Source organism: Anopheles arabiensis, chromosome 2 (assembly GCF_016920715.1).
Source record: "Anopheles arabiensis isolate DONGOLA chromosome 2, AaraD3, whole genome shotgun sequence".
Taxonomy (NCBI): Eukaryota; Metazoa; Arthropoda; class Insecta; order Diptera; family Culicidae; genus Anopheles; species Anopheles arabiensis.
In genome coordinates this window covers 73,661,389-73,674,195 of record NC_053517.1, presented here as the reverse complement: position 1 = coordinate 73,674,195, position 12,807 = coordinate 73,661,389, and the positions used below count along the sequence as shown (strand labels likewise).

The following is a 12,807-nucleotide window of genomic DNA, read 5'->3' as shown; positions in this document are numbered from 1 at the left end:
TTGCATGTGAAACCAAGCACAAAGCAGTATTTAATTACATTCAAATTCAAAACATCCTTCATAGCACGAAACTCCTCGCTGTATTTTTGCAAGTTTTACAACAAAGTCTTAACTTTCTTTACAAAGCCGTCGTCTGCTGGTTATTCCAGCATCAGCATAAAAGTTGCGTATGTTGCTACTTATTTAGCATATTTTACTAATTTTGTCCACACGACTGGAACCAATGTATCTGATACAGATTTTCGTGCAGGTTTTAGAACCATTCCATGCTCTTGTTTTGTGGAAGTAGAAATTCTGTCTCTCTCCTTATCTCGTTCTCTCTCTCTGTGTGTGTGGGCTAGGTTGGGTTGGTTCGTGCACACAATACAAGGGAAACACGATATCCGTCACCTTTCGAACCACGAATCTGGAAGCATCTGGCGGAAGAATAAATCGATGGCAATAGGCAGACTGGAATGAGCGAAAGTAAGGGAGCCAGTTTGGGAGGCGAAATAGCATCCTAAACGGAGACACTTGGTGACTATTCTATTACGCTTGCTTGCTCGCGTCCATATAAGGCTGCCCGGGTGGACCTCCTGAAGCGAACCCCCGCATCACCGTGTCAAGCTACACCCTTGCCTATTTCCTAAGTTTTGTTCCGCCGGGAGTGGAGAGATTTATAACTTTGCGAAAAACGACGATGACGACGACTACTTCTGCTGCTGCTGCTGCTGCTACTGCTTTCGCTGTCTCATTAAGAGCGACGAAACCGTCGGGACGGTGATGATGATCGCCCGATGGGTTTTTAACTCTTTTTCCAGGGAACTCTTTCGCCTCCATTGTCAGTGCGGGCGACCGACGGCGCTCAGCCGGATGAAGGTGTTGATAGGAATAAATGTTACATAATGTTGAGCGAAATGTTTATTTAAGTATTTCTTCCTGTCGCGCGCCACATGTCGTCGCGCTGTCGTCGTCGTCGCTCGGCAAAGATCGATGTGTCGGTGGCGGCTGGCGGTTGCACTGATTTGCTTTTGGACACGAGTACAGTGTTGTTGGCTTAATTTGACGTTGTATTCAGCTTTAAAACAGATTCATAATCAGGAAATATTATGCGCTTTTTAAAATTCGTGGGACTGGCAAAGGGTTGATAAAGCTATGATTAAAAATTAAAATGATGATTGAGCATTTGAAATGATAACAAGTACTTTTTTATCGTTATTTAAGTTTTATCAATTTGTTAGCTTAGCATGACGGCTGCATACATTTCAACATATAAATCCATAATAAGAAATTTACATTAGTAATTTCATAGAATATAAAGCTTATAACATTTCTAAATGATGTGCTATTTTAGAACACAAGTCATCAAGGGACCCGCAATTCCTAAATAATTGTTTGGATTATTTTAATAAACGAGACGATAAATCGAATACAATCAAATTGTTATAAAAAAATCGTCATAGCAAATCGTAATGTCGCAACTATTGACTTTTAGATTAAATTTCACAAAATGTTATGCCTTTTTAACGAATTTTGAAGACACTTAGGATCGTGTTTTGAATCCTGTTAACATTTCATGTGACCGATTTAAACGTTCCGACCAGGCAAGTGAAATGCCAACGATGCAAATGTAATTTATGCGAGAGTACGCTACATAATTACACTGCTTCTGGTTAGTCGTACAGAAGGGAAAGGCGTTGAGAGAAGGAGATACATTTCAACAGCGAACCCGAACCAAACCCGATGGTCCCTTTAATGGGTGCGAGGTGTTAACATTCTGCCATTTGCACGCATTCAAATTACCATGGACGAGCCGCGCTGGCTTCCAACGATACGAACCTTTCCATCGCGGGGTATGAAGAGACAAAACAAAAGAAAACAACATACTTTCTCCTCTAGCTAAACCCTCTCCCCACAGGCAGCAGTCAGCCAGTACGCGTTGTAAAAGGAAGGCAAGGTACGTACAAGGCTAGCGAAATTCTAACCGTTTGGCGGCATCAAAAGTTTTCGTTACGTCGGAAACAAACGAATTCCATAATTAACACCGAGCGATGAATAGTGAATGAGCTGTGAAATGAGACGCGGTACACGCCGTCGCGGATGATGCGGATAGCGGGAGAGTGGGTTCAAGGTCTTCGGTAGAGAGGAGCCTTCAGTTGTCCATTACAACAAGGCATAGGACTTTTCTCGGATTTCCCTTCCCTGCTACCTGGTGCGTAGTAACTAATTGATATGTGTGGAAAAACATACTGACCATCTGAAAGATACAGAAGATTGAGAAGGTTAGGCGTGAAAAACATGCTATTATGGATGGTAAATAAACAGCGGATTGTGGCATTGTTGTGCTACGAATGAGGTGCAACATTAAACAAATAATAAGAACAATTAAACAACATCGAATGTTTAATGGTTTTCATTTATGTAAATGATGGAAATACGATTTCGGCTTTTTTGCTGTAATAACTTTTCTGTATGTAAGTTAATATCCTCTACATCTTATTTGGCACAACAACTTAGTTGATCTAAGTCTCTCTAGGCCACTATGTACCACTTGTACGATGGTCTATGTACATTCCATGCGGACTATGACTTGTTATGGTCCGGGCATTTGTTAAAGCTTGTACGAATCGACAAACCTATCGTACAAGACCTTCTAGCGGCACCAAAACTTTAATAAAAAAAAAGTTGATTTAAATTTAAGAGAACATTAACAGCAATGCTCTGCATTAAAGCTGGAATCAAAATGAGAAATGAAGCGATCATAATGAATAAGGTGCATAGCGGTTTACACTCGATGTAAAGTGCTTAGCGGTTTTGGATGCAGTTTCAAATATCTCAAGTAACAAAACAGAGGTAGTATATTTTAGTTATTTTGGGCTGCTATATGTTTGTGTATATGGGATTGAAAATAGAAATCTACTAATATCCAACAGTTTCCAAACAGCAGGAAACATAGCTATAGCTTTCATAATATTTAACATTTATTTAAAATGTAGTAAAAGCCTCTTTCCCATTTTTACAACTAAAAGCGATAAAAACAATGTGAGCGGCAATATTGTATGATGTGTAACTTTCTTTCAAGGTTTTAAAGTAGATAAGGGACATGTCAAAGTAGATATGGAAATGTAAGATAAGAAGGAAGATCGCGGTTATAGCCCAAGTTGCAACCATGGAAAATCACCCTAAACGCAAATCCGAAAAATGAGCTACCCTGAATAGCCTCAAGCTTCGTATTAAATATTGCATGAATATTTGCTTCAAACAATCAGTTGTTTCATTTCTGTGGTCTTACGGAAATTTGTTACATAAATTATACCGATATTTATGTATAACTATTGCCATGCGACGTACTCTTTACGTAAACGCAGTTTTTCTTACATTTCTTGATGTTCAAAGTCAAGATATTTTGTACAAATCTATCGAAAGGATTGAATATTGTGTTCTTTAACTTTATTGAATTTAATTATAATAATAACGATTGTGAATAACTAGCTTTCTGTAAAAAAAAATTAGATAAAAAATTACTTTCATCATCAATTTCCGAAGAGAAAAGAATTCGCTACAGAGCAATAGCCAGAAACTGGTCCTGGTAAATCACAATATAATACAATGACAGCCACCAAATAACCATTGACGTTGAATCAGGTGCCTTTTTTCGTCTATTGTGCAAGTATCCCTTCATTTATTTTTCAAATTTTAGACTATTTTAGTAGAAAAAGCCAACAATTTTGATTATATCTTTCTGTTTCTCGATAAATTTAAAGTAGCAATAGTAAGAAAACGTTGTACATCACCCGATGCTTTAAAACAAATCCAGTAGAGACAGACAAAATCCATACAACATGCTATCGCTATTGGCTTCCCCTGTCTCGTTTGTTTAGGTTTCGCCAGTTCCGCAATCTAAGCCACCACCTACGGTGAGATTAGTTCCGCCAAAATCTTACACACGGCACCACAGGGCACTCGCCCTCTACTGCCACGTTGTCCTAGTTTCAAAAAATGATAACAAAAAAAAACATTCCTCCTTCCCTCGTTCAGCTGTTACCGCTCGTACAGCAAGTGCATCGATTTCCGGTTAACTTTAATATCTTGCGCCGTTTTACGCCTCGTTCACTGCGGACAGATTCTTGAACTGGCTGTCAGGAGCGGGAAGCCAAGGGAAGCCAAGTATACGGTGCGGAACGAAACACCACCAATACCACCCCAACCCAGAGAGCGAGAGAGAGAGGGGTCGCGGTTTGAGCCTCAGCTCACGGCGTGCCATTTATCCTTTCGGCTCGGCGTCAAACATACGCGGCGTAAAGCGCTGGCGGTGGCAAAGGGACAGGGCAAGGAACTCAAATATGTTGCCTGTCTGTCCTGTCCGACCGGTGTCTGCTGTCGGTCCCCTCCCAGGAGCCGGGTGTGCTGATGATAGAGGGCAAAATAATTCATCGCAGTGCGCGTCGGACGTGGCGACGTGATCCCTACTCTTCTGGTGCATGTCTTTTGTTACGCTGATGCGATTAGCATAAAAATGGTCACTGGTATGTGCATGCATAATTAGGATTCTTTGGGCGCGGGATGCGTCAGCCGGGCAATAAAAATAATAATAACCAAGAAGAAGATGCGGCATTGTTGCGTCAGGACCATCGTTCGATCAGAAGCATTTACTTTGTTTTACTATTTTTTGCACAAGTGTGTGTGTGCGTTGAAAGCAGCGCCAAACAAACCACCACTGACAGGGGAAGCTCATCATCATCGTTCTACTGTCATTCTATTCTACCATCAGCTCTACGGCTCCGTCGTTGGCCGAGAGGTGTAATTGTTTATGATCGATTAGTTCCGGCACTGTCAATGGTAGGCACACCTCCCCTTGGCCCTTTCATCAAAGGGTGCTAAACTGTGAAAGCTAATCGGATAAATCCATCAAACGAACACCCGACCCACAGTATTGGAAGGGCGTAATGTGGCGCCGCACGAAAATCAGTCACCAAACTCCGGCACAGGTGTCTTTGGCTGCTTAGGCGACTGCTAAATCCGATCATAACACTGCCAGGGCACGCCAGCGCAGTATGTTTTCTCTTCTTTTCATTTTACCCCGGCCCAGCAAATGGCACTGTATATTGAAGGCGAGCCTAGTCACGGACACCGAACTCCGTAACATTTGTTAGTTTGGTATCCTGCTGCTGATAGCATTAACGCTTATAATCTGGCATGTTTTCATTGCCGGTGCTATTGATCCCTGACTTTTGGACAGACAGTGCAACAAAGCAACAAATGATGCTCGAAGTGCTCGAATCAACCATCAACTAGCTACAGATGCGGAATGGCTGTAAAGAAGCATGTGTTTGGATAGTTGTTGTGGATATTAGGATCATTTCAGTAAAGTAGCTCCTAATTTAACAATACAGATACGTTTGAAGTTCAAATTATATTTTTTGTAGTTTAAAGTCTTCTTCTTACTACGCAGTCGGATAGTCAGTCTTTGCTAGGGAGGGGACCGTTCATGAGGCTTGAATCTATGACCGACATGCTATTAAGTTGTACCCGTTGACGACTATACTACGCGAGTGCTCCGTAGGTTTAACCCTATTCAAAGTATTTTATATAAAATGATAAACAATACCATAATCTCTTTCGTATCAAATCCATTCTGATCCAAGTTACTCCATTTGACGTATAAACTTCGGAACAATAACGTTTCTCCTGGTACAAGATACACTGATACGGATACAATTCAACACTCACATTTGCCTTTGAGCTCGGCGAGCCTTTGTGATCTCGTATAGTTTTCCTTCTTTCTATAATATGCTCCTCTTTATGTCGCAGATGCAACATGCTCATTGCCTCTGATCCTAGTCATTGTTCTGTTATGTTGTAATGTTTAATAACCTGGGCAGTATGAATTTCCATGTTCTCGGTTTAGTTCCAGTTTTGATCACAGAAATAATGATGCCTCAAACCTTGTGCTATTGAAAAACTAAAGCTTTGTTGCAATAGTGCTAGTTCTAGTGATATTACATTAGATCAGGGGTATCCAAACTACGGCCCGCGAGCTCGAGAGAGCCTATAATGCGGCCCGCGATGATGTTGCAAAGGATATCATAATATCATATTATTTTGACAATTTTCATCAAATTTTTAATTTTTACTAAACCAAGACAAAAATCAAGTTACTATAAAAGAAAAATGTAGAATTTTAAAATATGCATTAAGTATTTTCATATGAAAACGAGATTTAAACGTTGTCATTACCAAAAGTAAAGTCAAAATGGCCCTCAACAACGTTATTTACGAATCAATGCGGCCCGCGAATTGAAAAGTTTGGAGACCCTTTAGTTTGCTTTCGATTCTGGGTCCATTTTTAAGTACATTTTATTGCAGTCTTTCAGTAGTCATTTATCAAAATGAATCCTTTATAAAAGTTTGAATAGAAAAAGGGTTAGAATTTATTGGAAAATCTAGCCATAAGTGTAAACAGTAACTATTGCAATAGTTTAATATTCTGTTGATCCTTTTCTAGTTTAAAGTTACAAACTCTTCAAATGCAATAGAAATGTCTGAGGTAGAATAACATTACTCAATGTGCTACGTATATTCCCTCATCATATCTCTACCCACAAAAATGCCACTATCAAATGTTGCTCAATTCAATGTTACCTTTCTATAGCCCCTTCAGTAAACACTTTACCTGTGGCCTTTTGAAGTAAGCCTTCTGTGTAATGTATATGCATATTCGACTGCCACTGCCGTATGCAGCATTGTAGCAGCGCGCAGTGCAGGTACCGTATCATGCCAAGTTTTCCGTGCTCCAAGGATCGTGTTTTACCACTCAACCACAGTATCACTTAAATTACAGTCAATTGCACAGTGAGTGCACGTGTGCACGGCACTTGCAGCAGTCGTTCCGTTGCAGTCGCAAATGGCAGTGCTATCCCGATGCACTCATGCAGCTAGAGCACCACGCAAGGATGGATGGATGGATCACAGGAAATTTTCATAACATCACTTGAGCAACATTGTAATGTCAATAAAATGCAAAACCTGAGCATCCCTTGCGTACGTACCCAGCGAATGCGGATGGAGCGGTGAAACGGGCGACACGTACGTACATCGGCACACTCGGAATCGCTCGCCTTTCACTCTCGGTGCAAAATGCGTACACGCACACACCGGCCCGCCGGCTTACGGTTACGGTGAAAAGTGCAATTTTAAAACAAATAACTTTATTCCCGGTACACCCTGTCGACACATTCTGGGGTGGGGTGGAAATGTTAAACGCAACCATAACGACCAACACGGCCCGTTCTGGTTCTGGATGTGGGGAGTGGACGAAGCGATGGTCAGTTTACAGGAGCTGCAAACACAGGGATATTGAGGGGTGTTGCGTTGGTTGGTTGGGTCGCATAATATCGTTCGCAGGTGCAACAAACGTGTAAATATGCAGCCTCCAACACAAAACTGGGATCGTTTGATGTGCACGTGCAAGAAGCACCAAGAAGCCGGCACCGGTCGACGGTTGGAGGGTTTTTGATTAAAATTAATTTTTCCCTTTTTACACTGATTACGGATCGGATGGTCGTCTTATGGATCAGGGCCGTCCGGGTGCGACATAACACACAGCAGGGGCATATCCGAAGACCTTTGTGGGCTTCTTTGGAGCGGTTGGAGCAAAACCAGCAAAGGATGGAGAAGAGAGGAGAGTCGATTTCGAGGGACAAAATTACCAATCCCACTCGTGCTGGCTGCCATGCCTGAACTGGGCTGAAGATGTTAGAGGAGTCACCGTGCGACGAGATGTTGTTGTTAGAGGGTTGCTGGAAAACACAAACAACACGACCGGCATGATCACTATTGGAGCGCAAGATTCGAATAATTTGATAAATTTACATAAAACTCGTACAGCGGCTGCTCCATGTTGCACTATGGGAATGTTTGTGTTGGTTTTGACGCGTATACCATTTTATTGTATTTGTATCTTTTGCACGTGTATGAACAGTTTGACACAAAATAAGATATTTTAGAATTAATATCGCACAACCAAAATTTAATGTTTGTACATTGGTTAATTTATTTTTATATTTATTTTTGTTGTGCTGCAATTCATTTGTTTCCATGGTAAATATATAAAGTTTTCTTATATCTGGTTAATTTTCCAATTTGATGTATTGTTGAGTTTTGTTTAATATAAAATTTGAGGTTTTGTTATTGCAACAGAGTTGTTAAAAGATAAACTTGTTAAAAGATGTACATAAGTGAATCAATCTTACAGAAATACAATTACCAAGAAAGGATACTCGGTCTAGCCGTCAAGAAGAAAATCCACTCAATTCTACTAAATTCTACTAAACAGATTTTCAACTATTTCTTGCCATACACTTCCCCTTTAGTACCCGATGTTTGCTCCCTGCGTTATTGCAGTTGTTTCGTCAGTTTCGTAAAGTGTAATTTTCCCAAAAACCTGTTCCACGCGCACCAAAAACTCGCTACTAAACATCGAGTCCGGGCCAAGTTTTCGGACAAACAAATGTCAAAAGATGATGAGGACTCTGATTTCCTATTTCATATGTCCCGCCAGTGCCCACGATTGACACGGAAAACGGTTCGATATGAACCGGGGTGGAAAACCATCATTTACCTTCTCCGTCATGACCTTCTGGCGATAGCAGTGTTTGCCTTCGGGTTGACTGCCTGCTTGCTCGTTTGCTTACATAGCCTCTTTTTCCTTCTATTTGCGCTGAGCAAATAACATTTCCCGCCTGGGCCGCTTTTCCGCCCGACCGCTTACCCCGTCTCCGTAATCGAACCCACGGATCGTGCTCTCTGATAGGCCTCGTACGATGGGCTCTGAACAGCAAACAACAGTTCCCATTGACGTGCTGGGAGAAAAACATATTATAACGCAACATTACCTAAACCCTTCTCTCCTCTCTCATCTGTTTCAGTTCCCATCGAGTCAAAGTGCAGCGCTGGGCAGCCGGAACCAGATACGGGCGGTTCGTTGACGAACAACGAACACGCGAACGGTACGAACGGTGTAAACATCGGTGCGAATGTTACCGCTGGCAACACGGCTACCCCGGGCCCTGGCATGATCCCTGGTAGCAATAGTAGCTGCAGTGCAAAAACACCAATTACAACGACCGGCACACCCACGCTACAGCCGTCGGTGCCACGCTCCTCGCAGCAAGCGTACACGACTACCGGTGGCAGTGTGACGGCCGCCACGCTGGCCGAAGGACAGCGGCTTCTCCTCGCCGCTGTAATGACGGCGGGAAGCGCCAACGGTGAGATCGGAGCGCAGCAGCAGCAGCAGCACGGCGATGGTTCCGGTGGCGACGGGCCCGAACACCTGGCCGGGCTGCTGGGTACGTCCCTGTGCGGGCAGTGCTGTGGTCCGATCTGCGATCGCTACATCATGAAGGTGGTTGACATTACGTACCACGAACGATGCCTTCAGTGCACCTCCTGCTCGATCCGGCTCATGCATTCCTGCTTTATGCGCGACGGCAAGCTGTACTGTCGCTTCGACTATGAACGGTGAGTGTAATTTTTGCTTCCTTTTGTGTAAATCCCTCAAGTGTAGAGGACGGTGGGAGGATACGTGTACTGACAGGACATTGTGGGCTCTGTCGATCTAACAACCACCATGTTTCGGTGTGTGATTAGTACACACACACACACACACATATACACAACTTTTAGAACATCAAACCCGAAACGGTGTATGTGTGTGGGGGGAGGACCCGTGTTTGATGCTCGTGTCATGTGTTACGGGCAGGCAAACATAAAATTAACCACAAAATAGACCGTCGATCTTTATGTTTATGGAGCTGTGGGAGAGGAAAAACTTAGGTACGTACTATCCATCACTAGACGTGCGCTGGAATGAGGAGCAAATGGATGTTTTGTGGGTTGTGTTACTCGATAGTTTACAAGCTTATTAAACATCGTTCAACTCGTAGTTCCCCCTGGGATAGAACGCTTGAGAGAATACATTTTAATTCATTGGGATTTACAGTTGGAACGAAATGTTTACTCTATGCAAGTTGTCACAATGTGAATACTCAATCATAAAAACAAATACAAAAAAAATCGGCTGCACTTTTTTTCCTTCTAGTGTTTGCTCCAAGTGGCAGTACAGTTAATACAGTCATTGCCACCTAATTTTGGCTCTAAAGCAAATTTTTACCAATTGCAATATTAAATCACATAAACAGTACAAAAACCGTGTAATTTGATTGTTTTTTGAGAGTTTGTACCTGAAAATACATGTAAAATTGGCATCATAATTATTTTATTTTAAATTATTTCAATGAAATTAAACTCTTCTTATCTTTATTGAATTAATACTTAGTTTCAATAATTTCAGGATACACAGTTTCAGAAATTAGGTAACATTTTCTAAATAAAGAGATTGACTCACAGTCAAAAATTGATGCGCACTGTCAAAAATTGATGCCTTTGAGACAAAACTTGTGACACGCTGTCAAAAATTGGTGTCTTTGGGACCACAATAGGTGCGTTAGAGTAAAAATTTAGCGATAACGGCTGTAATCAGTCAAATGCTACTAAAAGGAAGCAAATCAATGAAGAGGGAAGTATATTTTGGAGGATTGTAGCATTCTAGAATCTCGCAAAAATATGAAAGATTTGTAAATTTGCATTATCACATTATGTTTCTTTTTCGATAAAGGCTTTTCAAACAAAACTTGTTGTTGATAAAAATGATATTGATCGAATTAGAAGGGCCCTGAGAGATTTTAAAGTGATTTATAACATTTGTTTTGAGATAACACGTTTAAACGTTTGAAAATGAATTGAACAGATTAATTATCAGATGTTCTTCATATCAGCAAGTCAAAAATTATGCTTTAAAAATTCTGAAAAAGTCTCGCGAAACTAAAAACTTATCCCTTTTTCACCGAAAGACCCATCAACAATTCTGTCCATTGCGATAACTATCTGTTTGGGCTATAAATTCACAGCATCTGTGTGTGTGTGTCTGTTTTTTTAATTTATTTAATTTATACAACTGAAATATTTTAGATAAAATCAAATGAAATGCTTTTCATGCAAAGCAACTGTGACACCATACCAACAGATCACCGCCCGAGAAGAAAATCTAATTAATCGAACACAAGTGGTTTCGAAATGTGGAATATTTTTACCAGCTATCTGGGGCATACCCACCATTCCCCAGCCGGGGATGGCGTTCGCATGAATCACAGAGCCGAAACGTTCCAATCAGAATGTCAACGATTTGCATTGCAGGACATTACACTCATTTTGTGACAGCGCACACAAACCTTCCTCGATTCTGGTCCTGATGAATGAATGGTCCGCTTGTGCCTCAGTTAGCGCACAAGAAATACGACGCCATTTTTCACAGCAGTTTTTTTATTCTCTTCTCCTCAATTCCCAAGTTCCCACCACCAACGACAAAAACACACAGTTTTTGGGTTTTTTTTGTTTTGTTTTACGATTGCACGAGAGATAGAGGTTTTATTTTCTTTTCATCGCCAATTCCCCTTGCAGTCGTCGTGCTATCGGCTAGAAGCACCACACATAAAAATGTCTTCATCCCCGATACATGGCAGCAGTTTGCGTGCAAAGTATTTGGAGCAGCTTGGAAATCCGGCCAGCCGGAACCGAAGCGAACGAACGACACCGATTCCACCACCATCACCACGCCCGCCGTTTCTCTGGGACCGAAAAATGGCTCTTCAAGATAGAACAAACAAATAAATTTGAAGATTTTATTGTTATACTTGTTTCGCTTCCTTCCCGTGTCGTCCTTAAGGCTTTTGATTCTTTAATCTTTGCTCCGGCGTGATGTTGGCAGCAGGAAAACCGGCGACATTTCGGGTGAAGTCATGTAGATATCGTTTACAATCGCTCGTCACACCCAGCACAAGCACCACTCTTTGCAGCGCAGCGAATGAATCCTTGCCGTGTCGGAATCTGCTCCTTTGTGCCAGCAAACGAAATCCATCCCCAGCATCATCAAGCCGGCTACGGGTTTTGCCGGCTTGTTTTCTCGATGAAGAAAGGCAAACACGACGACGCCCGACGATACACTCCATTTTATTATTGTCTTTTGCCGTTTGCCTAGAAATGAAACGTTTCTTGGTACGTTTTAACCCCCGCCAAAAGCATCACAAACGCTGGTTCCCTTCTCCCCTGCTCCTCTCTCCCCACCGCTATCCCTTTACAATGGTGGAACGGTTTCCATCGAGTTTTCCATTTATGCGCATGTGTGCGACAGTTAAAGAGTGGGATGGGGAAGCGTATTCGCGTAGGGAGTGGGCGCAATAAGCAGCAGGATGGGAGCATATCCTGAACGGATTTGGATTGAAAGGGCGTAAAATGTCAGTGAAATAAAATGGAGCGTATTTTAACATGAGCTTCTCAAGAAATCAGCATAGATTTGTATTAAATCAAGTTTTTTTGGTTACTAAACGTTCCGTAATGTAATTTAATGTTTTGCTCAACGACATGGGATACGTTAACATTTTCTGTATATCTTTGACCTTGATACAAGTACAGAAGTTACACCATCAAATAAAATGCCGATAAAAATTGTTCCTTGTTACTCTAGTTGTCACTCTAGTCATGGCATTAAATAAACACCCAAACTGACCTTGGACACAAAGACAAATAGTCGCAAACTAAGAAATGAGGCAACCCCAAGCAAATTGAAGAAAAATAATGAACACAATATTGTTTGTCCTTTGCTTTTCTTAACACAAAAAAGATATTATGGTTTATTCATATAAATTTGTTGAAGGACAAGTTTCAAAATCCTCGCTAGGTATCCTACCATTTGGCGCTTACACTAGATAC

General features: G+C 41.6%; 1 protein-coding gene across 1 annotated transcript in view; it reads left to right on the top strand.

Annotated features, from left to right (window-relative positions):
• The window catches only part of LOC120894167, a 32,172-nt gene that overhangs the window by 2,946 nt on the left and 16,419 nt on the right, over nucleotides 1–12,807 (top strand). The window contains exon 3 of the mRNA XM_040296597.1: nucleotides 8,907–9,501. Coding sequence (XP_040152531.1) covers nucleotides 8,907–9,501 — 595 coding nt within the window. The remainder of the gene's footprint in view (nucleotides 1–8,906; nucleotides 9,502–12,807) is intronic.